Source organism: Topomyia yanbarensis, chromosome 2 (genome assembly GCF_030247195.1).
Source record: "Topomyia yanbarensis strain Yona2022 chromosome 2, ASM3024719v1, whole genome shotgun sequence".
NCBI classification, from domain to species: Eukaryota; Metazoa; Arthropoda; class Insecta; order Diptera; family Culicidae; genus Topomyia; species Topomyia yanbarensis.
The window spans coordinates 425,757,583-425,783,847 of NC_080671.1; the positions used below are offsets into that span (position 1 = coordinate 425,757,583).

Below are 26,265 nucleotides of genomic sequence, written 5' to 3' on the forward strand. Positions count from 1 at the left end.
TTTTCTACAGCTCATGTACGTACACACCACATGACACAAATACTACATCACAAGCTGGTGGAAAATAATAAATAAAGACGGCAAAAGTAAATGGGATTGTTTTCAACCAGGAAACTTCATTAGTGTTCGTGAGACCGGTCGCGAAAAACTCAATTGTTGTTCTGGATACCAGCAAATAAAGACACATTTGTGACAATCTCAAAACTAGGAATATAATACAAATTGGTTTTTGTAACAGCATCAGAAGTTGTATCAGGAACAGGGGGAGTAGGCGAGTGACGGGGAAAGAAGAACAAAATTCGCAACTTTCAGGCAAAGAGAAGAACAGTGACATGAGTTAGAGTCTCAGGCTGGTAGATGGTAGATGCCTAGGATCGGGTTGACGGCGGAGAATCCTTCAAGAGTGATCAGATCATCGACCTGCTCTCACTTTGACTTCATTTTTACAGGTGTGGTAAAGGTGTCGGCATTCACATAGTTGCACTCTAGTGCTCCAAAAGGAAGGACAGGGAACTTCTAAAAACGAGAAATAATCGATATGGGCTAGATTAGGATATTTGTCGATTTAATAAAAGGGTAGATGAGAGACATATAGGGAAAATCGCGACTTGCCAGGATATCCCGAACTGGAACATCGGATGGTCTACCTTGAGCCCGGAGGGAATCCTTTAACTGCGATCGGGCGCCACGATACACAGCGCACGCCCAGACAACGTGATCGATGTCGTGATAACCTTCATTACAAGCGCATCCAATGTGTAGTGGTTGGACATAAATCGGGAAATTACACGTATGAAATCCTGACCGACATCCACCCCCCTGAACCAAAGTTTAGTTGATACCTTCACGATAATTGAATGTGTGTGTCGAGTGTCCTCTGATGACAAATACTGAAAAATTCGTCGAAACAAATTGGTCTTTCGTAGATGTCACCTTCTAATGCGCCAACCTTTGCTAAAGAGTCGGCCTTTTCATTACTCGGAATAGAGCAATGAGAGGGGACCAAAAAAAAGGTAATCTGGTAAGATTTTTCAGATAACTTGCGCAGAGACTCCCGTATCTTCCCCAGTAAAATACGGGAATTACTTTTTAGGCTTCACCGCACGAAGAGTCTCGATGGAGCTGAGGCTGTCCGAAATGATGAAGAAGTGATCTGTGGGCAGAGTCTCGATGATACCAAGGGTGTACTGAATAGCAGCTAGTTCTGCGACGTAAACTGAAACGGGATCATTGAGCTTGAAGGAAGCGGTGATAGTATTATTGAAGATACCGAAGCCATATTATTAAAGATACCGATCCCATCGAGATTTGATCCGTCAGTGTAGAACATGTTGTCACAGTCGACTTCTCGGAATTTATCATAAAATATATCAAATTGTGTATCTGACAGTAAGCTATTTGCTTCAACCCCATTGTCGAGGCGAAACAAGATCATTTTCTCGAACAACTTCCGAATACAGGACAGCATCGCAATCGGTCGATGCGAGTTGTGGTCGGAGACTAGTTTTCCTGGTCTTGAAATGGCGATGACCTTCACTTGCCTCCAGTCATGAGCGACAATGTTACCCTCAAGAAACTTGTTAAATAAGTTCAAAAAGCGCCTTTTTGCAGTGTCAGGCAGATTCTTCAGCAAGTTGAATTTGATTCTGTCTAACCCTGGCGCGTTATTGTTGCATGATAAGAGAGCAAGTGAGAACTCAACCATCGAAAACGGTGTTTCGTTCGCGGTATCGTGAGGAGACGCGGCGCGGCACGTTTTCTGTACCGGGACAGAGTCCGGACAGATCTTCTTGGCGAAAGCGAATATCCAACGGTCTGAATATTCCACGTTCTCGTTGGTACTGTTTCGGTAAAGCATACGTCGATCCATACCCCAAAGAGTGCTCATCGCTGTTTCTGTCGTTAACCCGTCGACGAACCGGCGCCAACAACTGCGTTTTTTTGGCTTTTATTAGACTCTTCATTCGCCTTTCTAACGACGCGTAGTGTACTGTTGATAGCTAGCGGGTAACCCGTCTTCCCGGAAGGCCTTATATGCTGTGGACTTCTCCGTGTACAGCTCTGAGCACTCTTTATCCCACCACAGGCTGGGAGGCCGTCCAAGGGTATTCGCGCTGTGTACTGGTTTAGTCTGAGCTTGATTCGCGCTGTCGAGAATCAAGCCAGCCAAAAACTTGTACTCTTTCTCCGGAGGAAGCTCTTGAGTGGATTCGATTTTAACGGATATCGCGGTCGCGTAACTCTTCCAACCAATGTTCCGTATAAGGTCATACGAGACATTGATTGTTTCCGATGGTCCTGAACCGTTAGCAATTGAAATTACAATAGGCAGATGATCGCTACCGTGTGGATCAGGGAACTTACCGATTATCAACAGAAAACCAAGAGATGTAAAATACTTTAATATATAACCAAATCGAATCGATTATATTTTAAGGTCAAAAAAGAGCTAAACTTTTGACAAAATCTCGCTTTTCAGTAATATATCTCATATCTTGTTCCAACGAATTAGTGACCCTTGTGGAGTCTTCCTGTAAAATTAGTGGGATCCTTACTTCAAGGTCGTGTTTTTTATCGCAATTTCGCTATCGTTTTTCAATTTCATTGGAAGCAACGGCCCCTCGCAAGCAAACCTGTGATCCACTCGTTCGCTTTAGCAAAAAACTTTTCTTTGCAGAACAATCTAAAACACTTGGTTGAACATGACAAAATTGGAGTAAGACTACACGATCTGGCACCGCATACTTACACACAAGTTCATGAAAAAATACATGTTGCTAATACACGTGATGAACTTCTTTCTCACCGGGAGCGAGCACAGTACAGTTTGCAAATCGATTGCCTTGTACGTAGCTCAGCAGGGTTGGAATTCCAAACCTGCACTTGGGGTTGCAGATTTTCCCAAAAAGATTTTTCTAGTCCGAAAAAAGCGAATGACCCTTAGGTTAAAACCTAATAATAGAAACCTCTCTACTGCATATTACCGCCAACTCAACAAATAAAATAACATTAGTCATTAGAGGTCTGCAGTCTGCGGTCTATTTTTATATAACGGGCTAAAAGATTTATAATTGTAGTCTTCCAACAATTTCCTGATTTTAAACAAATAAAACACTTATTTCACAATCTCTCTAAATCGCAACAGATCTTACTACTACCACTCACGATTGCATCAACGATGGCCATAACCACATCCCCGATACGGACACCTAACAGCAGCAGCAGTAGCCAAAGTGACACCAGTAGCTCGATTGCTAGTCGAAAGGAAAAACGTGGCATTTTCGGTATCGGTGGTTACGCACCGGCAGCTCCAATTTACGGACATGCCTTCGGACACGGACACGCGCATGCACATGTACATGCCGCTCCACCCCTTCCACCGTTTCCGGATTACGGTGGTCTGGCACTACCTCCGGCTGGTGTTCCCGGTCCGTTCTTGGGTGCTCACGCCCACACTCACACGGTTGTTACGAAGAAATTTGGAATTCCTATCCCGCAGCCGTACGCTGTTCCGGTTGATCGACCGTTCCCGGTTCCAGTTAAGGTAGGTCTCATAGCTTTCAGCTGATATTGGTAAGCCATTTTGGATTTATTTAGACCTTAGACAGTTGAAGCTTCCGTACGTTAGAGTCGGAACGCATCAATTGATCCTTATTTGACAGCAGTGAGATTTCCAAGTATTTCTTTTTAATGTTCAGGATTCAAGTCACTGTAACTGTAAAGCGAAAAGATCTTGTTGATTACATTTATGCTTAGCATTTATGTAAAGCGACACGTCAAATTGTCGTAACTTGCTTTGGGTGCCTAACAGTGAAACCGATTTTCTTCCCACAGGTTCACGTTCCCGTCCCGGTGGATCGACCATACCCGGTGGCCGTACCGAAGCCATTTGCCGTACCTGTCGACAGACCGTACCCGGTTCCGGTAGACAGACCGTATCCCGTGCCAGTGGCTCATCCGGTACCAGTTCCAGTTGTCAAACACGTAGGAGTTCCCATCCCAGCGCCTGTTCCGGTCGCCATTCCCAAACCCTTCCCGGTTCCGGTGCACCCTCCAGTGATAGCGCACGTTGGTCACGATCCGTGGGCAGCAGCCAAACTTTGGTAGAAATGAAGTAACTTACCTGTGAAGTAAGCATTCAAATGATCTACGGATTCAATACGTAAAGTTTATCAACAGTACAAGTGGGATCGAAAATGGCCAAATTTTATCAAAATAATACAAAGGCTTATAGAACAAAATAAGTAGAATTATTTATTGTTAAATTAGTCAATTGTAAAATGGATTAAATCATTTTCCTAACATCTCATCGACTTTAGTCAACTTTTGTTTTGGTGCGGTGATATATCATATTCGTGACAAATAATCAATGAAACCGTTAAATACTATCACAAATTCCAACTGTCACTGAATGCTTTATTACTCGTTAGATCCATTGTTAATATAATTGCTCTATGGGGGAGTAGGATTCTATAGTTAGCTAACATGGGACCTTTTCAGGGTAACAGAACTTCTTGCCAGATGAGTTGACCGCTTACATCTAGATACTACAGGCTGTGATTAGAATCATTATAAACAATTTCAAGTCATAATAACGGAACATAAGAAAAATCCATGTAATGTTTAAAGCGTGAGCTTGCCTCACATTGGCAGCTCTAACCGTCAGTGGAAGGCATAGAGCAGCAGCAGAATCGTGCATACAGCGATCACACCTCCGAGTATCAATGAATCTCTTCGCTTGCGAATATTGATCCGTTGGACGAGACTGAAAAGCAATCGATAAATTATTTACAAAAGATTTTAAAATAGTTTACCCCTTACCTAGAAATAATCGGAAAGCGACTTGAAATGTCGTGCATTCTAGTCTGGAAGCGCTTCATGTGCTGTCGTTGCGAGCTCAAATGCTCCTTCGTTTCCATTGCTATGCTAATCTGGTCGTTAACCATGGAACTCGAACTGTAATGCAAGCGAAAAACGTACGTTAGGTTTTAGAATAATTGACGGAGAGAAAACGGTATCGAACTTGTGAAGGTGGGTGTTCTCCTTCAGATACATGTCTCTTCGGCTCAGTCCGGACGTGCTAGGCGAACTTGCAGATGAGGGACCTAAGCCGGAACCTCGCAGCAACTCTTCCCGTTCTATGCGCGTTGTGTGATTGGCTTGAATCTTTAGAAACTCCTGTCGGTAGCCCTGTACGAAAAACAAACGGTTTATTTTCTTATATACGTCAGCAGATTGCTAATCGATCTTACGTGCAAAATTTCCCGATGCCTCTGCAGCACATGCATCACGGCTGCCCCACTGCTGGGAATTTCGGACAGTTTCTCGTTAATGCTGGAAAGTTTATCCAGCATCTGTTCAATTTCCAGCGAGAGCGATTCAAATACATGATCCCCTAGAAGCGGGGCCGTATCTTCATCAGTACCTGCTCCGGCGCTGGTTGACGATCCGAGCGAACCGCTGCCGACGCCGACTTTATTAAAGGCAATTAACTTTAGGTCGATGTCATTTTCTAAATGGCGAGCCTGTTTTCGTAAATCTGTAGAAAGGCAGAAATAAAATCTCGTGAAACGAAGTCGTCATCGCTTTTTTTCGCTCGTTTCATTAGATATCTTTGTAAACATTGGTTTCTGAACTGCGGAATACTTACCGTCCCACTCGGAAGCGCCCATGATCTGTGATTGTAAGCTAGGTTCAAAAACTGTATTTACCAGTTGATATGTTTACACGAAACTGGTAAGGTAGAAATAAACTGAAAGTTTAGAAAAATACTGACTGGATAATTTGGATTCTCACTTTCTCTGACAAACACGGACAAAACACGGCAGCCGAAATTTTGTGCGAGATGTGTCAACATTCAAAATAAAAAGTTTTCGGACGTCAGAATGAGGAGAAGGACAGCAACGTAAAGTGGGGTGCGCTCACAACATCATAAGCGGCCCTTACACGCTCAATTGACCTTTCTACTCCCGTTAAAAAAGAAACGGCGCCGAATTATTTCGTGAGGAAAACAAAAAAAATTGCACTGCAAAAACCGGTTGAGGTTAGGTATTTCGTGAGGCAAACAAACCAAACTCCTTTGGTTTGACTTTGCATCTGTGGTTGTAAATGAGCTGTCAGAAATCTTAATATTTTTGTCAATACCAGTATACACAATATTGTTACAATATTTCAGTCCCGTTTGAAATCCACATCGTCAATACAACTTTTTCCATTACACGTACAATACTTTCAACAACACGGAAACGAAAAACTACCTAAAATTGAGTTCCTTTGACTCAATCCCGTGGTATCGTGGGGGAACTTAAAATTAGGTAAACCGTGTTAAAGGTAGTTTCCATTTAACCACGGCAAAAATTACAACTCATTGATAGGTTTTTTATAGTCAAATTTAAGTTGAATTTACCTAATTTTGAGTATACCCCAAACAACTCAAAAGTACCTTCCTCCACGGAAGACCTCGACTGAGTCGAATCTCTCGTTCTGTTTTTGACAACACTAATAAGTGCATCCTACTTTCTCCAATGAAAAAACGAAAGAGAGGGAGTCCAAATTTACCCAAAAATAATAGACTTTTCTACGGCTCATGTACGTACACGCCACATACCACAAATACTACATCACAAGCTGGTAGGAAATAATAATCAAAGACGGCAAAGTAAATAGGATTGTTTTCAACCAGGAAACTTAATTAGTGTTCGTGAGACCGCCCGACAAGAACTCAATGAGATATTCCTCAAAGCCGACTAAACTTCATCCCATTAATGGTATGTAATAAATTTTGAGTGTGTACATTTCTCGACAAACCTACACGGAGAACTTGCATTACATAGCAGTACGTAATCAGTAATCTATGCATCCTACTTCCTCCAACGAAAAACGAAAGAGAGAGAAGCCGATTTTACCCAAAATTAATGAAATATTGCCCAAAGCCGACTAAACTTCATCCCATTATTTTGAGTAAAAAAATAATTCACACTTAAAATCCATTACCTACCAATAGGTAATTTTAATTTGTCGTCTTTATTTCACTGCCGGAAAACAAGGGAGAGGTAATGATTTTTTTACTCAAAATTAATGGGATGCAATTTAGTCGGCTTTGGGGAATATCTCATTATTTTTGGGTAAATTTGGACTTCGTTTTTCGTTGGAGGAAGTAGGATGCACAGATTTAAGATTACTTTATAAACTGAAAATAAAGACATGGTAGTGCTAACTTCACAGTCATGGTAGAAAAGAACATTTTCAACAAATAATAAAATTTACCATATATTATTTTGAAACTACTGGATAACGTTTGAAACAACCATCCAGTTCGAAGAAAAACTCATGGAACTTCTTACTATTTTGCACATTTGATTTGATCTTGATTCAATGGTCGAAATAAATACTAATATTTTAAATTTTATTACGCCTTGTTATCAGTTTTATCATACATATAGTAAAAATAAAAGGATTTACCACTGTTTTATGACTGAACAAGTTTTACTTTTGAAATTACTATAAACATGGTAATGTTTGCGAGCTGGTAATGCATGTGCATAATAACTATCCACCATATTGTGAAAAAATCATTCTCTCTGCGTTGATACAATTAATCGCATATTTTTCAGCCTTGTTTTCGTTTTAAGTTTTACAAGAATGAAGTCGATTTCAGTAAAGAGTTGACGGCTATGATACTGATCCGTAATTTCTCATTGGTAAGTAAAATAACTATAAATTATGAGACTAGCACGTAATTTCCAAATTTTCCTATTCTATTTTCCATTCTCAGATATTAATGAAAATCCAGAGCAGAAGCTAGCTATCTAAAAACTGGAGCAATCTACAAATAGAATCTGTACTATTTATTGGTATTTATTGGTATTGGCAAGAAATTGGAATTATATAAAACTGCCGGCGTCGGAGGTAAAACATGTAACCCGTCAGGGTAACAATTTAGCGCTGGGTGGAAATATACCCTTTTTTGCGTATACACTCCGTAGAGTGTATTGTTTACGTAAAATTATACTCACCGCTGTTCGGTACCGTTCACATTTAGTTGTAAATTTTTGTTCATTTTCGCGTTTGTGAACGGTTTTATTCGTACAGATAGGTTAGATAATTTTTGTTTTACGTTTGTGAATTAGTAACATAGGACTTAGATAGGCTACCACTCTCCTCTTGCAAAAATAAGTGTGCGTTGGTTGTGCTGCTCATCGATGACAGCTGTGCGACAAGGCGGTTGGCGGTTTGTGATAGTCGAGTACGGAAGGCGGCCATCGAGTTAGAAAGTGACGAACCACGGCGATATACAGACGTCTGCCAGATTACGTTTTTTTTGTTTCGGGACAGTTTCCCGCCACGATAGCAAGTGTAGCGAAGTGCGTGGGTGCGACGGTAAAATCACCCGTCGAGATTGCCGGCCTGTGGTTCGGGCGCAGTGAAAACTACAGTGTCGGTTCGCCAACAGGGGTAAGCTAACAGCAAAGGAGTTCTTTCGCTACCCCCGGCTAATTAATAAGGAACCGAACATCGACCGTTCTCTCTATAAAGGATAAGTCGAATGAGCCAAGCTCTCCTCTATAGCTAATAGCCAAAGAGAACGAATCAGGGCGGACAAAGGTTCCCCCTGGGAAGTTTACTGCGGTAACTTCCGGGATCGTTTACGGCGAGTAGACGATCCGGCGATTCGTCGCCAACGTCGCTAGGAAGGTTCCAACAAAGGAGCCAAGTTCACCTCCCTAGCAAAACGCCAAGGACCGCTGCCGGAGCAGTCAACGGAACCCGGACGAGGACGCGGCCGTTGTCCCGGCCTGCCGGAAGGAAACCACCCGCCTTCCAGCAGTATTTGGATCCCGCATCAGCAGCAGTGGAGAGTAGGAGTGAAATAAATACGGTAAATTTAGTTTGTTTGTTTACTTTTTCTGTTGTTACGAAAATCCGAAATTCTTTAGAAGCACCTAGGCCGCCCTGAAAAGAAGGGTACGCCGGGCAAACAAGAACCCGAGTAGTGGGCAAACCTCTACTTACAAACATGATGATGAGTTATGTTCTATCAAAGACCATGCGGTAGACTTGGGCGCAACGCCCAACTCCTACTTAGCAGAAGGCAAAGGACTCTTCATATTTCCTTTCGATCATGATCTAGGCATCATGACCTACCCATTGCTCAGTTTCCTCATATAGTGGAGTTGCCTGCAAAGAAGCCTCTACCTTGCCTAGAATACAAATTTAAAGGTCTAATTTGACTTTCGTTTAATTGATGTTTGTTGTTAGGTGCATTTGCCCATAATAACTACTTACGCACACCAATGTACCGTCATGTCAAATGGGCAGATGTCTCAAACAGATGAAATAGTTCAAAGAATCGCCACGAAGCGGGGATAGTGTGTCAAGCAGATTGGAAATGATGATCACATTTTACTCAGTGAATTGTTCTCAGTGTCATGTCTGGTAGGTCTGTGCAGAGATGCCAGATTTGAAGGTTGTCTTCATTTTGAAGACATTTAAAATGTTGTGAAGACGTGTTTTTCATTTTGAGGACAAGTTTTTTCGGATGTCTGACTTTTTCAAAATCAATAACCGATTCAGAATCCTGGCCTTGGAAAATAAATGAAGACATTTTTTATAAAATGTGAGGACATTTGAAAAAGATACCTGGTATTCCTGGGTAGAACCTTACGGCAATTGAAAAACATAGTTACATAGATCCCAAATATTGTTTGGATGATACCAGAGACTAATCGAGACTACCAACTCACGAACAAGCAGTCAAAATTCTGTGGTACACTGTGTAATAGATCTAGTTTTCTATCAGGTTTGTAAAGTTGGTAGCAGTTATTTATTGATCGTTGCTAGGATCATCACCGAGAGTGGAGGAAAACGACCAGGAAAATGTTTGTAACCGAGTTGAGGATATGCTTGTGGGTAATATTAAGACTTGAGGCATAAAAACGTACTTTTTATGCATCATAATAATCGACACTATAAGTACATCAGAGCTTAGAAAATCCATTACAACATAACTTGCAAGAGATATGCATCATACAATTTCAAAATAAATTTGCGTCGCACAACTTTGGATCTGGTGACAATCACCTGGTGCCTTTACATGTTCCAGCAGTTCCTTCTTGCACACGTAATGACTGGGGGGTAGGCAAGATATGGAACCAAATTTTGTCGAAAAAGGAATGGCATGTTGCTGGATAATTGTGAAACCCTTGTAAATATAGTCCAAAAATCGACACAAATATTGTCTAGTGGGTATTCCTGAACTTTAACTAGGGATGATTTCGAGAAACTTAACGCTGTCTCTGTTAGAGGTAGGTACCTCACAAAAACCGTCATTTCAAAGAATCAGGCACTCCTCAATACTCCATTATAAAGAGTTTAAAGACTGGAAACTCGAACTTCCAAAATCGTGCTGCATTAAATAACAATTTCGGAACTTGCATACGAGCTGCTAACAATTTCTCAGCAGAAAAATGATTTTCCGTGATGCACAATAAACAATTGGTAGCCTGTCAGAAAAACAACCAGGGATCATCCATAAATGACGTAGCATTGTATGGGGGAGAGGGAGTTTTGTATTTTGTGATGATGTGTGACGACAAGGGGGTAGGGGGTCATGTCATGCTACGTAGCTTTTTTAAAGGAGAATAACTAACGTCGTTTTCCATATTTAAAAAAAATTGCTGGGACAAGGGGGAGGGGGGAATTACCGTGAAGCTACGTAAATACCAGGGAGGAGGGGGGGGGGGTGTATTTAGAGGTTTGTGACGAAATGCTACGATGGGAGAGGGGGGTGTTAAAAATCACTCAAAAATGCTACGTCATTTATGGATCGTCCCCCACAGAAAAGCAAAGCATACTCGATCACCAACGCGTATTCTATGTGACATTTCGAGGGACCCTCTAGTACTACATGAGTTAGTACCTCTTGAGCCACGGGAAACTCGCGAGTCCGCCGTCTCAATTCTCGATAAACATATGATTACGGCCTAAAAGCCAACTGTCAAAATCCACTTTGAATTGAAATTTCGGACAAACCGTTACTAGCCGAACACAGTTCACAGCAGTTTATGAAAGAGAAAACTTTTCTCTTTCGTTTACTACCAACATCTGTGATTGGCGTGTAACGGTTTGTCCGGAATTTTCATTCAAAGTGAATTTTGACAGTTGGCTTTTAGGCCGTAATCATATGTTTGTCGAGAATTAGTCTCTGATGATACTCTTATCAGGTCGTTAGACTCTGAAATCATACGATGTTTATTTTAACTGCGATCTTGGTATATAGCATTTAAATTTTAAGTGCAAACTGTAGAATTCAACATGTTTACACGTAAATTATATGTACGTGACTCTATAGACTCATGTTTTATGTGCCGAAGTTATAAAATGTCAATGCAAAAATAGTATGTATTGATATTTTTCTCATCAGATCTATGTGCGAGTAAATAGTATGCATATGCAGCCGCTAATTGCAAAAATCTATGTGTAAAATTAATAGATGTTACTGTTATATTTTTATCAGTGTAGATTCTAGAAATGATTCGCAACATCGTTTAAAATATGTCGATTTTGAATGAATAGGGTTCCCTCCGTGTATCTAAGAGCAGAAATTTCATGAACGCGCCCCGATATTATTGCATCCTACTCCTCACTGTCATATTGAACGTGTGGTTTTCTTTTTTGTTTTCGCGCATGTATTAACGTCCCAGCAGCAGCAGTCTCGTCGATTTTTCCTCCCTTTGCACAATTCACTCGTGATCTGGTGTAAAGCTATCGAATTTTTCGTGAAAATCTGTGAAAATGGCTTCTATTAGTTTACTAAACCCGAAGGCCGAATTTGCCCGTGCCGCTCAAGCACTAGCAGTCAACATCGGAGCCGCGAAAGGTATTCAGGATGTCATGAAAACTAATCTGGGTCCGAAGGGAACGATGAAAATGTGAGTATGGCTCGCCTACGCTTCAGATGGAATTGTTTCTTACGAATTTAACCAGCTGACAAATGGTTTTGTTGGATATTTTGTCATGCTTTGTTAGCGTTAGGGTTAAATTTGAGTTTGAAGTTAATAACTCGATAGAATCTGCAAGGAAAATGCGATTTACGAATGAGTCATAGTACCTAACCTCAACGCATTGATGTTTTCAGGTTGGTATCCGGTGCCGGCGATATCAAAATTACAAAGGACGGTAACGTCCTGCTACACGAGATGCAGATTCAGCATCCGACGGCTTCTTTGATTGCCCGAGCCAGTACAGCGCAGGACGACATGACTGGCGATGGAACCACATCGACGGTGTTGATCATTGGTGAACTACTGAAGCAGGCTGACATGTACATTGCCGATGGATTGCATCCGCGTATCTTGGCCGAAGGGTTCGATCAAGCTCGTCAACAGGCTCTGCAGATCCTGGATGAGATGTCCTGCCCGATTGAGGTGAACAAAGAGTGTTTGCTGAACATTGCCCGCACCTCGCTGAGAACTAAGGTTCACCCACAGTTGGCGGATCTGTTGACAGAGGTTTGCGTCGATGCCATGTTGGCCATCCGAACGGAGGGAAAACCGATTGATTTACACATGGTCGAGCTTATGGAGATGCAGCACAAATCAGCAACCGATACTCAGCTGATAAAGGGAATCGTTATGGATCACGGCTCCCGTCACCCGGATATGCCGAAACGACTTGAGAATGCGTACATTCTTACCTGCAATGTGTCGATGGAGTACGAGAAGAGTGAGGTAAATTCAGGGTTCTTTTACAAAACCGCTGAGGAACGCGAGAAGTTTGTCTTGGCCGAGCGGGAATTTATTGAGGAACGCGTCAAGAAAGTGATCGAGTTGAAGCGGAAGGTGTGCGAGGGTACCGATAAAACGTTCGTTGTCATCAACCAAAAGGGTATTGACCCTATGTCCCTGGATATGCTGGCCAAGGAGGGAATCATGGCTTTACGTCGTGCCAAACGTCGTAATATGGAGCGTCTAGCTTTGGCATGTGGCGGGTTGGCCCTGAATTCCTTTGACAATATGGACGAGTCTAGTCTTGGATATGCCGGACTGGTTTACGAACATGTGCTCGGTGAGAACAAGTACACATTTGTGGAGGATTGCAAAAATCCTCAGTCGGTAACTATTCTGATGAAGGGTCCAAACAAGTACACTCTAACACAAATTAAAGATGCCGTTCGCGATGGTCTCCGCTCGATTAACAATGCCATCGAGGACCGAAAACTGGTACCGGGAGCGGGTGCGTTCGAAGTGCGCGCTCACAATAAATTGAAGGAACACGCAAAGGATGTTAAGGGAAAGACACGTCTAGCGATCCAAGCGTATGCAGATGCTTTGCTGGTCATTCCCAAGGTGCTGGCCGTCAACAGCGGTTACGATGCACAAGATACCATCGTTCGTCTACAGGAGGAGAGTCGTTTAAGTGGAGATCCAATTGGGTTGGATTTGTCCACGGGAGAACCGATGAAACCGGTGGATTTAGGTGTTTTTGATAACTACATAGTGAAGAAGCAGATTCTTAATTCTTGCACCGTCATAGCCAGTAATCTGCTGCTGGTGGATGAGATCATGCGTGCCGGTATGAGCAGCCTCAAGGGATAATTTCGCTAACTTCTAGTACTGCGTATTACTGTAACTTATATCGTTTTCTGTTCACCTAACTCAGCTAATTTAAGGCACTTGGCACGTTTGATCAAAAGCTAATCTTTATATCGTTTATGTCCGAATCATCTAATAGGCGCAACCAATAAAGCTTTCACACATTACTAGCTTTGACAGGAAGTCGCTTTTTTCGTAGGAGAGAATATCATGTCTTTTACCCTCTTTATGTTACTAGTTCATCGTTTCGTCTGGAAGACCCACTTGTTTCGAATGGGCTTTCTGTGGCTTGGAATGTTAGCCATTCCCCACGTTTCGTTGTTTGTGGTGGTGAACGAACGGAATAAAATTTGATATTTCTGCGGAAAAGCGCATATACAGGAAGATCATGATTGGCAATTGTTGCGTGTAGACTCGCTAAACGCGCACCTACCGTCCAACTACCTTGGGCGACAGACATTCTTGGCAGCTGTGACGAGTGACAGTCGGAAGCACAGAAAGATAGAAGTAAATGAGTAGTGAGTGGATGACGCAGCAGGTTTTTTGCCATCTTAAAATATAAATTTATTATTTGCCTAACTTAGTTTAAACTTACTGCTAACTTATCTAAGGAAAGTATAGATATCTAAAATTATCAAATTATCTTAAATTACATTAACCTAATTATATATACAGTGGATTGAACCTTAGTCTAAATCTAAACCGAGTGTTAACACGGCATGAGCACATGCTCAATTAATTTGCTTATAGTTACATTTGGTAAGATGTTTGATGCTCTAAAATGCTACCTAAATACGTTAATACTAAATATTATAGACAACACTGGGACCGATTGACCGATAAGCTACTGGAAACTATTAACGGTTAACAAGGGATGCAAAACGTGAGTTCCTAACCTCAATTATCACTTATTGCGCTATATTATTAGAATTAGTTATTAGATGGTTAAAATATTGTATTTGTTCATTTCTTTCCTTATGCAGGAGAATTATAATCTCTCTTCGTTAAACCCAACAACACGATCCGACTTTCACTTGATTGGGAAACAAGCCGGAGATTATAATCGCGGACGAACCCTTTACGACCTGTTGGCTAATTTCCAACAATTTATAATTCTCGTTTTTACGAGCAACTAGCAACTCGGCCATGCCAAATCGAAATTTACGGTCAAAACGGTCGGGCAAATCTGGTACAGTGGCCAGTAAACAAAAAACAAATAAGGGTGTGCGAAAGGTGGTCACGGAAGATCCGGAGGAGTCCCATCCCGGACGAACATGTCAGGTGTGTCGCGAGGAAGATACTGACGAGATGGTGAGGTGTGACGATTGTTTGAAATGGCATCATTTCCAATGCGTCGGTGTCACGCAGGAGGTCGAGAATTTTCCCTGGAGTTGTACCAAATGCGAAACAGCAAAAGGAGTCCAGGATACAAGTTCGATTAACAGCGTTCATCTTCACATAAACGACTCGTCGAAGCAATCATTCGTGCCCATGATAAAAGGGTGCCCTCAAGCAATACTTCCCGAGCAGCAGCAGCAGCACCCTTCGGAGGAAGGTAAATTAATAAAAGCTGCATCAGTTCGTCCAACCGCGACAGTCGAACAGGACCATAAGAACAACAAGAACTCAGCTGCGTCCGTAACAACTGTTCAGTGGGTGGTGTCCAGGAATAATGCCCGTTGTAAAAACAGCAAAGGCGCCATCCACCGCGTCCAACAGTTCATCACAAGCTCTTGCAAGACTGCAGTTACAAAGATTGGAGGATTTAAGAAAAGTTGAACGACGTGAGGCTGAGCAGCAACGAGCGATCGCAGCGGAAGAAGCGAGGAAGGAAAGGGCATTTCTGGAACAAAAATATCAACTGCTTGAGCAAGCCATAAGCGAAAGCGGTTCAGTCGAAAGTGTTTCGGAAAACAGGGTGAAGAATTGGTTGGCAAATCCGAGCGAGTATCAAGCGTACTCTTTAGATCCGGAAGTTGATGTTCGATCCGATGTTAACAGACGTTCTACCAGTGTACAACAGAGAGGTTCACTAAGTGCGCAGATTGACAGCAACCATTCGACACTGTCAGAACCTAATCCTCCGGAACCGTTCCCAGAGCCAGGTTCCTTATCAACGTTGTCTGTAGACCAAGATGGTGCGTCAAATCAGACATTCAAAGTAAATCGCGGTCTGATTCCAAATGATACACAAAGGAATTCTAGCTTAGGACCTCCACGCAGGGTTTCTATTACACAACTTCCACGATCGTATGCAAATACAAAATCTTTACCACCTGCTCAGGGGTTGAACTCAACGCAACCGAGATTGAGTCTACGGTGCGACCAGCCTACATTAGATTTTGTACCACGGCATTCCGTACCTATTCCAGATCGTCGGTCACGATTCGCTCCCAACCAGGAGTATTTAAGTGGATTAAATTATCCGCAAGCTAAGCAACGAAACCAACCACATTCTTCAACTATGCGGGCCAGTGGCATTTACGATCACGAGCAAGATGATTGGGATCCATTTTCGATTTCCCGAAATCACCTAGCCGCTCGTCAAGCTATTTCGAAGGATCTGCCAACGTTCTCTGGGAACCCCGAAGAATGGCCTCTCTTTTTGTCAACCTTTAACAGTACGACAGCAATGTGTGGTTTCACTAATGAAGAAAACATCGTCCGTTTGCAACGGAGTCTGAAGGGCCGTGCTTTTGAGGCAGTCAAGTGCAGACTAATGCACCCGTCCAACGTAAACGGGGTGCTCTCAACACTCAAGATGTTGTTTGGACAACCGGAAGTGATTGTAAATTCGATGATATCAAAGATTGCCGCTCTACCTGCGTTGAAAGAGGATAAATTAGAAACTCTTGTGGACTTCGCCGTCAGTGTAGAAAATTTTTGTGCGACAGTGGATGCGTGCGGGCTTGAAGAATACTTTTATAACGTAACTTTTCTTCATCAACTCGTCAGTAAGCTGCCATCGTCAATAAAGCTCAACTGGGCACAATACAGGCAATCACTTCCGACGGTCAATCTGCCATCCTTCAGCAACTGGCTGTACTCTTTGGCAGAAGCCGCTAGCGCTGTCACCTTCCCAAGCATCGCTTTCGAAGACAAGCCAGCTCGAAGTGAGTCACGTACTACTAGAAAAGGGAATTCATACGTTAACGCACATTCTCAGGAACCCCCTGTGTATCATTGGTCGACAGGGCCATCCAACGCGAAGGTGGTAGCCGACTGCTGCCCAGTATGCAAGGGAAACTGCAAATCGATCGCCAAATGTAAGCGTTTCTTAGAGTTTTCTCGTGATTCACGCTGGGCAACCGTTCGAGACTTAGGGCTTTGTCGCAGATGTCTACGTCAACACAAAGGAGGATGTCAAGCCAAGTTATGCGGAAGAAATGGTTGCCAGCTCAAACACCACGAAATGCTGCACAATGACCAGAAGTGTGCACCATCGACTTCGACCGCCACTGCGAGTGTCATAAACACAACTTTATCAACTCCACGCAACGATTCTTCTCCACCAAAATCTAGTTCATCTGAGCACGGATGCCATGCACATCAGGTCCCCTCTAGTAAGGTTTTGTTCCGATACATACCAGTCGTGCTTCATGGGAAGCATAGGTCGATTCAGACGTTCGCCTTCCTGGATGACGGATCGGAACTCACATTACTCGACAGCGAATTGGCAGATGAGTTGCAGCTTGAAGGGGAAACAATGCCGTTATGCTTACTTTGGACGAGCGGAACGAAACGTCGTGAAGAATGTTCGAGGAACGTTAGGCTAGAAGTGGCCGCAGAACGCAACCGTTCTAGGAAGTACAGTCTGAATGGGGTACGTACTGTGAAGGAGCTGCTTCTTCCACCACAAACACTAAACATGGAAGAACTATGTGAACAGTATCCACATCTCAGGGATCTGCCGATCACATCATATCAAAATGTTCGCCCAAGGATTATGATCGGAATCAAGGATCAACACCTGAGTTTAGTTCAGAAGTGTCGCGAAGGAGCCCTACACCAGCCCGTCGCTGTGAAAACTCGTCTGGGATGGACAGTGTGCGGAGGAAATCTAGAAAATACTGCAGACCTCGTTCACCCAGTTTTCCACGTATGCGATCACGAATCTTCGTCAGAATTGGACCTACACAAAGCAATGAAGGAGTATTTTACAATAGAAAGCTTTGGCGTATCACAGCCAAAGAAAATGCTTCTCTCCACTGAAGAAGAGCGCGCTCAGTCCCTGCTTCAAACCCACACGGTGTTCAAGGGAAACCGATACGAAACCGGCCTCTTGTGGCGCTACGAGAATGTTCGTCTGCCAGATAGCCACTTCATGGCTTTGCGACGTCTGCAGTGCCTCAAAAAGCGAATGGACAAGGACCCAAGACTTGCTGAAGCTCTGAACCAGAAAATCACAGACCTTGCTACAAAGGGATACGCTAGGAAGCTCACAAATGAAGAGCTGAATCAATCGTTTTCACGTGTTTGGTATTTGCCGATATTTCCGGTTACAAATATCAACAAACCTGGAAAAATTCGGATGGTATGGGATGCGGCCGCATTTGCCCACGGAGTATCCCTTAATTCAGTCTTGTTGAAGGGCCCTGATCAACTTTGTGATCTGTTCAACATACTGGTTCGATTCCGTGAAGGCCGGATCGCCCTCACTGGTGACGTTCGGGATATGTTCCTGCAAATACGCATGCGATCCGAAGATCAACAATGCCAACGTTTCCTCTGGTACGATGAAAGTGGAAACATCGTCGTCTACGTTCTTCAGGTGATGACGTTTGGAGCTTGCTGCTCTCCTAGCAGTGCTCAGTTTGTGAAAAATCTCAATGCTGAACGCTTCAAAGCAGAATACCCAGCGGCAGTCGAAGTGATCCAGAAGCGCCACTACGTCGACGATATGTTGGTCAGCGTTGCGACACCACAAGAGGCGATCAAGCTTGCGCGTCAAGTGAAACAAGTACATGCTGAGGGCGGATTCGAGATCCGCAATTGGATAAGCAACTCAAAACAGGTCATGCAGGCATTGAAAGAGGAACGAACAGAGGAAAAGAACCTCGATCTGTCGCCGGAACTATCTACAGAAAAAGTGCTTGGGATGTGGTGGTGCACTAGCTCGGACACATTCACCTACAAAGTCGGATGGAATCGCTACGGTCGAGCGTTGTTAGGAGGTCAACTGCGTCCGACGAAAAGACAAATGCTGCGCGTTCTGATGTCCATGTTTGATCCGCTTGGATTGATAGCCCATTTTCTCATGTACCTGAAAGTTCTTCTTCAAGATGTTTGGCGCTCAGGGATCGACTGGGACGACCAAATAAATGATGCTCTCTTCGAGAAATGGCAAACGTGGCTTCAAGTTCTCCCAGAAGTCGAACGAATCAGCATTCCGCGGTGCTTTTTAAGCCAGACCACTTCTGCTGGTTATGATGTCCAGCTGCAAACGTTCGTAGACGCAGGAGATAACGGAATTGCTGCAGCCTGCTACCTACGTTTTGCTCAACACGGCTTCGTTGAATGCAGATTAGTTGCCGCAAAGACTAGAGTTGCACCATTGAAATACCTTTCAACTCCTAAACTAGAGCTTCAAGCAGCATTAGTAGGTGCTCGACTCGCCCGGACGGTTGCCGAAACCCTCGCGTTCAAAATCTCTCGAAAAGTTTTCTGGTCAGATTCACAGGACGTGCTTTGCTGGATCCAATCAGACCATCGCCGTTATTCGCCGTTTGTTGCAGTTCGAGTAAGCGAGATCCTTGAAACGACTGAGATGAGTGAATGGAGGTACGTCCCCACTGAATTGAACGTGGCAGATGATGGGACAAAATGGAACGGAGTTCCGGATCTGACGGATCAATCAAGGTGGTTCAACAGTCCAAAATTTGTGTATCTGTCGGAGGAATACTGGCCACATCCATTTAAGAGGCTGAAAACTACAGAGCTAGAACTGCGCCCGAGCGTGTTAGCACATTTCGTCGCAGGTGAGCCACCGATACAAGTGAAAGATTTCTCTACCTGGAATCGGTTAGTTAAGGTCGTCGCTTTGGTTAAACGATTTCCGAATAACTGCAAACTGAAGCACCAGAAGAAACCGATCGTCAGTGGACCTCTCTCTAATAAAGAATTATTATCTGCCACATCTTACATAATTCGCCAAGCACAACAGGAATCATATCCTGATGAAATGGCGTTGCTTCAACATACGCAGAAAAATCCGGAACAATTTCCAACACCGATTCCTAAGACAAGTCCAATTCATCAAAAATCACCATGGCTGGACCAGTACGCGATATTGAGGATGCGCGGGCGCATCGCTGCCTGTGACTACGCTACCGAAGATGCAAAGCACCCGATAATACTTTCCCGTGACCACCATACCACCAAATTGATTATTGCACACTACCACCAAAAGTACCACCATCAGAATCATGAGACCGTAATCAACGAAATTCGACAGAAATACAGCATTCCAAAACTTCGCATGGCCTACGCCAAGGTAAGAAAAGAATGCCAGCACTGTATGAATGACCGAATCGCTCCACGAGTGCCAATCATGGCCGATCTGCCAGCCGCACGACTGGATGCCTTCACACGCCCCTTTACGCACGTCGGCGTTGATTATTTCGGGCCGTACGAGATTGTTATTGGTCGACGGACAGAGAAGCGTTGGGGAATGCTCGCCACCTGCCTCACAGTTCGTGCGATCCACATCGAGGTTGTCAGCTCGCTCAACACAGATTCGTGCATCATGGCTCTCCGAAATTTTGTCTCACGGAGGGGTAAGCCAAGAGTTTTCTACAGCGACCGCGGGACCAATTTTATCGGCGCAAGGCGTGTTATCAAGGAAGCAGAGGATATTATTAACCAAGAAGACCTGATGAAAGAGTTTTGCGATGTCGAAACCAGTTGGGTGTTCTTGCCACCCTCTGCACCGCATATGGGTGGTAGCTGGGAGCGCTTGATCGGATGCGTCAAGAAAAACTTGATGATGACCTTACATGCACGCAAGTTGACGGACGAGGTTCTACGAAACCTATTGACAGAGGTCGAAAACACTGTCAACTCTCGACCTTTGACTCATGTTCCAGTTGACGATGATTCAGCTCCTGCCTTAACGCCGAACCACTTCCTGCTCGGGTCATCTAATGGGGTGAAACCATTGAGCGCTATGGACGATACCGGCAGTGTACTTCGCCAGAGCTGGCGACTATCCCAGGTCCAAGCCAATCGATTCTGGAACCGCTGGGTTACTGACTACCTGCCCGAGATTACCCGCCGCACAAAGTGGTTTAGCCATACGAAACCGATCGAGATCGACGATGTGGTGGTGATTGTGGACCCAAAATCACCAAGGAATTGCTGGCCGAGAGGCAGAATAATTGGTACGCAACCAGGACGAGACGGCCGACCGAGATCAGCGACTGTGAAAACTACGACTGGTATTTACGAGCGACCGGTAGCCAAGTTAGCCGTGCTAGACGTGCGGTGCGGTGACGGGTAAGCTGACCGGAAGCCAGCGTACCTGGGGGGAGTGTTGCGTGTAGACTCGCTAAACGCGCACCTACCGTCCAACTACCTTGGGCGACAGACATTCTTGGCAGCTGTGACGAGTGACAGTCGGAAGCACAGAAAGATAGAAGTAAATGAGTAGTGAGTGGATGACGCAGCAGGTTTTTTGCCATCTTAAAATATAAATTTATTATTTGCCTAACTTAGTTTAAACTTACTGCTAACTTCTCTAAGGAAAGTATAGATATCTAAAATTATCAAATTATCTTAAATTACATTAACCTAATTATATATACAGTGGATTGAACCTTAGTCTAAATCTAAACCGAGTGTTAACACGGCATGAGCACATGCTCAATTAATTTGCTTATAGTTACATTTGGTAAGATGTTTGATGCTCTAAAATGCTACCTAAATACGTTAATACTAAATATTATAGACAACACTGGGACCGATTGACCGATAAGCTACTGGAAACTATTAACGGTTAACAAGGGATGCAAAACGTGAGTTCCTAACCTCAATTATCACTTATTGCGCTATATTATTAGAATTAGTTATTAGATGGTTAAAATATTGTATTTGTTCATTTCTTTCCTTATGCAGGAGAATTATAATCTCTCTTCGTTAAACCCAACAACACGATCCGACTTTCACTTGATTGGGAAACAAGCCGGAGATTATAATCGCGGACGAACCCTTTACGACCTGTTGGCTAATTTCCAACAGCAATTACAGTACAGAGGCTGTTTTTAGCAACGGAATGATGTTGCATTATCCATAGGTTTCTTCAATTCTTCAACACTCCTCCTCAACATCATTCCCATGCTTCACTGCTTCCAAGGGTTGGTGAGATGATTCGCTTCCATCTGCTCCGTTGGACAATACCAAATTAATACGATACCAGCTGTGGCCATTTCCTCAACGAAACAATACTTGGGGCCCTATTCTCACAGTCACGTCACCTAGTGACTAGAACAAAATTTCCTTCTAGTCACTAGGTGACGTGACTGTGAGAATAGGGCCCTTGGTGTCGCTGTCTCAACTTCCGAGATACCTTGTCCTCCGTCACAAACGCGTGGCAGCTCTGGTTGTCTTCATTGATCACAATGGACCACGCCGTGGATTCCGTGGAGTTCACCACAAGGAATGTATGGAGCAGAATTCACGTGGACTTTACTGGTCCAATCAACGGCTGGAGTTATTTCATAGTCGTTGATGCTCTCTCGAAATGGGTAGAACTTTTTCTTATCAAGAGTTGTACCGCCGGGATCGTTCCGGATAAATTGGTGGAGTGCATTTCGCGTTTTGGCCTGTTTGACGAATTTGTGAGCGATAATGGCACTCAGTTTGTAGCGGATTATGTTAAGCGTTTTCTGGCGGCTAACGGCATCAAGCAAATTTTAACAAGTCCTGGTCATCACTGTGAGGCCAATATGGTTAAAAACTTCAAGTCTGCACTGTTGAAATGTTCGTCTGCGGGAAACAAGGATGTTCGGAATAAAATAGCAAATTTTCTTATTGGATATCGTAAATCGGTACATTGTACAACGCAAGTATCTCCAGTTATGGCCATGCTTGGACGAGATATTTAAACATCTCTAGATTTGCTTAAACCGATGCGTCTTACAACAAGAAATGAAGTGGAAACAACAGCAAAGCGAAATATTGTGAAAAATCAAGTCACAGAGGTCCAACTATTTCGGAAGCCGAAATGCTGCATTCAATGTTGGAGATTGTGTCAGTACGAGATTACGGAGATCCAAATAAGGCTGCATGGGCCCCAGCGGTTGTTCGGGTAGTCTTAGGTAGACGTAATTAAGGAGTAGAATTGGTCGAGTCAGGTCGGCTCATCAAACGTCACTTAAACCAGACAAAATTTAACACGAGCGTCACTAAGTCTACATCTGAAGTCTCTCTTCTCTCACCAACAGTACTAACATCCCACAAGTCATCCAGTTAAGGGAGTCGAGCACCAGTCAAAAGGCAGTCTATGCAGGAGTCATAAGCTACGAACACCACAAATGTATCACTTGAGCGTAGGAAATCCAGTGATGATGAATTTCTAGAGCTCCCGATAGCAGAAAGTTCATCTGGGGGATGGTTGGTTCGGAAAATGTTCTGCAAGACGAGATAAACGATCTTTCAAGAAGTTTGTTAGGTTAGCTTGGGACATGATGAGGTTCAAGATACGGTTAGGCCACAACGAGCGGATGATGTTCAAGTAGTTGAAAATAAGGACAGAAGTTGGAGAAGTTCGTCAATAGATAGCGAAGGAGATTCAGCATTAGTAGGTTTTGAAAGAGACTTCTGGCGACTGAGAGATATCAAAGGAAGAATTTTTAAAAAATGATTGTCCATAATTGAAATTCACTTCTTATTTCAGATGATGCATATTACCAAAACTATTCACTTTTATTTTCAGTAAAAACTTAGTGTTATATTGCATTCATGTATGATTACGAAAGAAGAGTATGCATCGTTTCACCCCCGGTCAGCAAAGGAAACACCAACCGATAGAAAAAGATCTTCTTATTGCAGCCAGTCAACAGGCAAGTCACAAGCAGACAATCAGGGTGGCCAGACCTACCGATTTATCGGTAGTCCTACCGATTTTGGTCTTCCCTACCGATTCACAGACGACCAAGGCAAAACTACCGATATTTCGTTATTCCTACCGAAAACTACCGATTTTTATTAATTTTGGACACATCCTACTCAACATTCATTTTTTTGTTGGATTTGGTCTGAGATCTGTGTTGTCAGTATTTTACAATTCTATGTCAATACTACGGTTTTGGGACAACAACCCGGCCTACCGATAACTACCGATAAACTTTTAGTGACCCTACCGATATTAAGGAATTCTATCTGGCCACCCTGCAGACAATTATGAATAACACGCCATGGTTATTCCGAACATCACTAGTTGCTAAAACCTAGTTAGCCAAACAACGGCTGTAACAGCGACAGAAACCAGCAACAGATAGATTAAGCTGGTGGGGCTCCAAACAAAGTAGCAGCATGATTATCCACGTCTCCAATCGACCACCGACTGCGACAATCAATGGGGACGAAGAAACCCAGTGCAGCGGGACTTTTGGGAGTTAGAAGGTCAGTTTTAGTGAACAGCTTGACGTTGAAGAAATTATGCAATCCCTGCTTTACTTTCAACAGGAACCACTAAGTCGGGCATTAAGAAATCCGACATGTATGCGGATCTCGAAGGTAGCAACGGTATAGTAAATTTGAACACTATGTCAACCAAGCACCGGGGTATGGTGGATGATTACGTGTCCGTTTCCAGCGTGGTGTACAAAGTAGCAATGGTCGTTCCCCCGAAGGATGCATTAAAGATAGTACCAGCTCAAAAGGTGGTACCGAGCGTTAATTCGACGAAAGCCTTTCCCGCACTCTCCGAATCCGGTGGCAAGCTGGATGGTCCCGTTAAACCTGCCCAGTGGATTGTCGCTAATAAGGTGAATTCGTCTTCGCCGTCACTCGAAGGTGGTGGCTCAGATGCCACTGGTGCTACAGGGACAGTTTCATCGAAAAAGATCCTCCAACCTGAAGGAGGAATGCAACTTTGTGAACTTGAAAGCTCCAACTGGAAAGAAAACCGGCAGGGTGAGGATAGCAGTGGCAACAACAAAGACAAGAACGACAGTAATACTAGTGTCAGCAGCACGATGCACCAGAAAAGATGACTGGCTGGGTTGTACGTCATTTCCCGGAATACTATTCCCCGGAATTCTATTTCCCGGAAAACTATTTCCCGGAATGTACCATATCCCGGAATATCGTTTCCCGGAATGTACCATTTCCCGGAAAACCATTTTCCGGAATGTATCATTTCCCGGAAAAAACCATTTCGCGGAATACCATTTCCCGAAAAATAAAAAAAACTCGTACCTCACCGACCAAACTTATTTTTAGAAGAACTGCTATGCAGCTAATTGTGTTCTAGGAGATTTTACCTACTTTAGAACATGAAAAGTTGTTTGAAAATATTTTCAAACATTTTTTTTTTGGATCGAGGTGTTATTGGGGTAAAAAAACAAGATAGCGATAAGCTTGCAAAACTGTCATTTTAAAGATTTAATCTTTTCGATTCCGCGATGTTAGGAAAAATTATTTTAATTAATCATTATATGAACAGCTTACGGACGGCTTTTGGTTTTGAACCAAGAAGAAACTTGGGAGGATTTAAAAAAATCGTGTGGGGAATAAAAAGCACCCCAATGGATGGGTTATCAATGAAGTAAATGGGTACCACAATAGTAACAAATAATTTCCAATTTTCCCACCGCTGCTAGTGAAGGGGTGAATAAATATTTGTTCCAAATTTTGCGGATTTAGTTAAAATGGTATACTTTCAATTCTTTTACTATTTTGAATCGATTCCGTCGCGTGGTAATCTTCGGTGAAAAGCATAATACGCCACTGTAGAATTTTTAGGATTTGAAAATTTTGTTATTGAAATAAAATGATATAACAGAAAATGGAAGGCGAACAGAATACCTAATTGTATATATTATCAATTCTGTCCTATCGCTTTTAGGTAAACTCCAAGCGGACTAAAAACTTCAAACGCGTTTTTTTAAATTCACGTCAAACCACTTTGAAATATTCACAGCATATTCTAAATTAATTTCTCCAGCAACATACGAAGGATTTTAGTTAATAAATTATGTCTGTATCGATTTTATTGGCTATTTTCGGTAAATTTAAGACTAAGAAACGAAAGCAATGAAATTGATTGTTGATTTTAATGATATTTTCAGCGTTTCGCGTAAAATTAAAATAGCGAAAAAATCCTACGTAAGTCACTTTCTATCGTTCTAAGGAATCGAAAAAAACTTTAGTTTTTGACACTAGGTGAAACATTACAGGAGATAGATTTCGGGCTCGGATTTAAAAAAACGTGATGGCGGGAAAATGCTGAACAAATTACTTAAAATTAATATTTTTGTGCCGCATAAGTCGTATTATGAATCCCATTTTGGCATCTTGATTCATCTCCTTATTACGCAAAGAAAAATATGCTTATACCGTACTCTATAATGGTTTAAATTCGTAACGATCAATTTAGAACGCCTTTGGCGAAATTGAAAAGGCAGTGTTTTCACAACGTTGGCAACATTTTTATGATAACCAATCATTAGTG

General features: G+C 43.0%; 4 protein-coding genes across 4 annotated transcripts in view; 3 read left to right on the top strand and 1 right to left on the bottom strand.

The window, feature by feature from the left end:
* The window catches only part of LOC131685311 (tetra-peptide repeat homeobox protein 1-like), a 46,422-nt gene extending 42,129 nt beyond the window's left edge, over positions 1-4,293 (top strand). Inside the window, exons 2-3 of the mRNA XM_058968950.1 lie at positions 3,146-3,544; positions 3,835-4,293. Of these exons, the coding sequence (XP_058824933.1) occupies positions 3,146-3,544; positions 3,835-4,107 (672 nt within the window). The 3' untranslated portion in view covers positions 4,108-4,293. The remainder of the gene's footprint in view (positions 1-3,145; positions 3,545-3,834) is intronic.
* A 299-nt stretch (positions 4,294-4,592) lies between these two features.
* LOC131685310 (Golgi SNAP receptor complex member 1) lies at positions 4,593-5,866 on the bottom strand. Its single transcript, XM_058968949.1, has 5 exons — positions 5,651-5,866; positions 5,253-5,539; positions 5,024-5,190; positions 4,822-4,956; positions 4,593-4,765 (listed from the first exon to the last, which is right to left on the bottom strand). Exons 1-5 carry the CDS (start codon positions 5,670-5,672, stop codon positions 4,663-4,665), a joined length of 714 nt encoding a protein of 237 aa, XP_058824932.1. The 5' UTR covers positions 5,673-5,866; the 3' UTR covers positions 4,593-4,662.
* A 5,807-nt stretch (positions 5,867-11,673) lies between these two features.
* LOC131685313 (T-complex protein 1 subunit zeta) lies at positions 11,674-13,769 on the top strand. The gene is made up of 2 exons (XM_058968951.1): positions 11,674-11,930; positions 12,137-13,769. Exons 1-2 carry the CDS (start codon positions 11,794-11,796, stop codon positions 13,593-13,595), a joined length of 1,596 nt encoding a protein of 531 aa, XP_058824934.1. The 5' UTR covers positions 11,674-11,793; the 3' UTR covers positions 13,596-13,769.
* A 1,495-nt stretch (positions 13,770-15,264) lies between these two features.
* On the top strand, positions 15,265-21,090 carry LOC131680958 (uncharacterized). Its single transcript, XM_058961672.1, has one exon. The coding sequence runs from the start codon at positions 15,265-15,267 to the stop codon at positions 21,088-21,090; it is 5,826 nt and encodes a 1,941-aa protein (XP_058817655.1).
* The last annotated feature ends 5,175 nt before the right edge of the window (positions 21,091-26,265 follow it).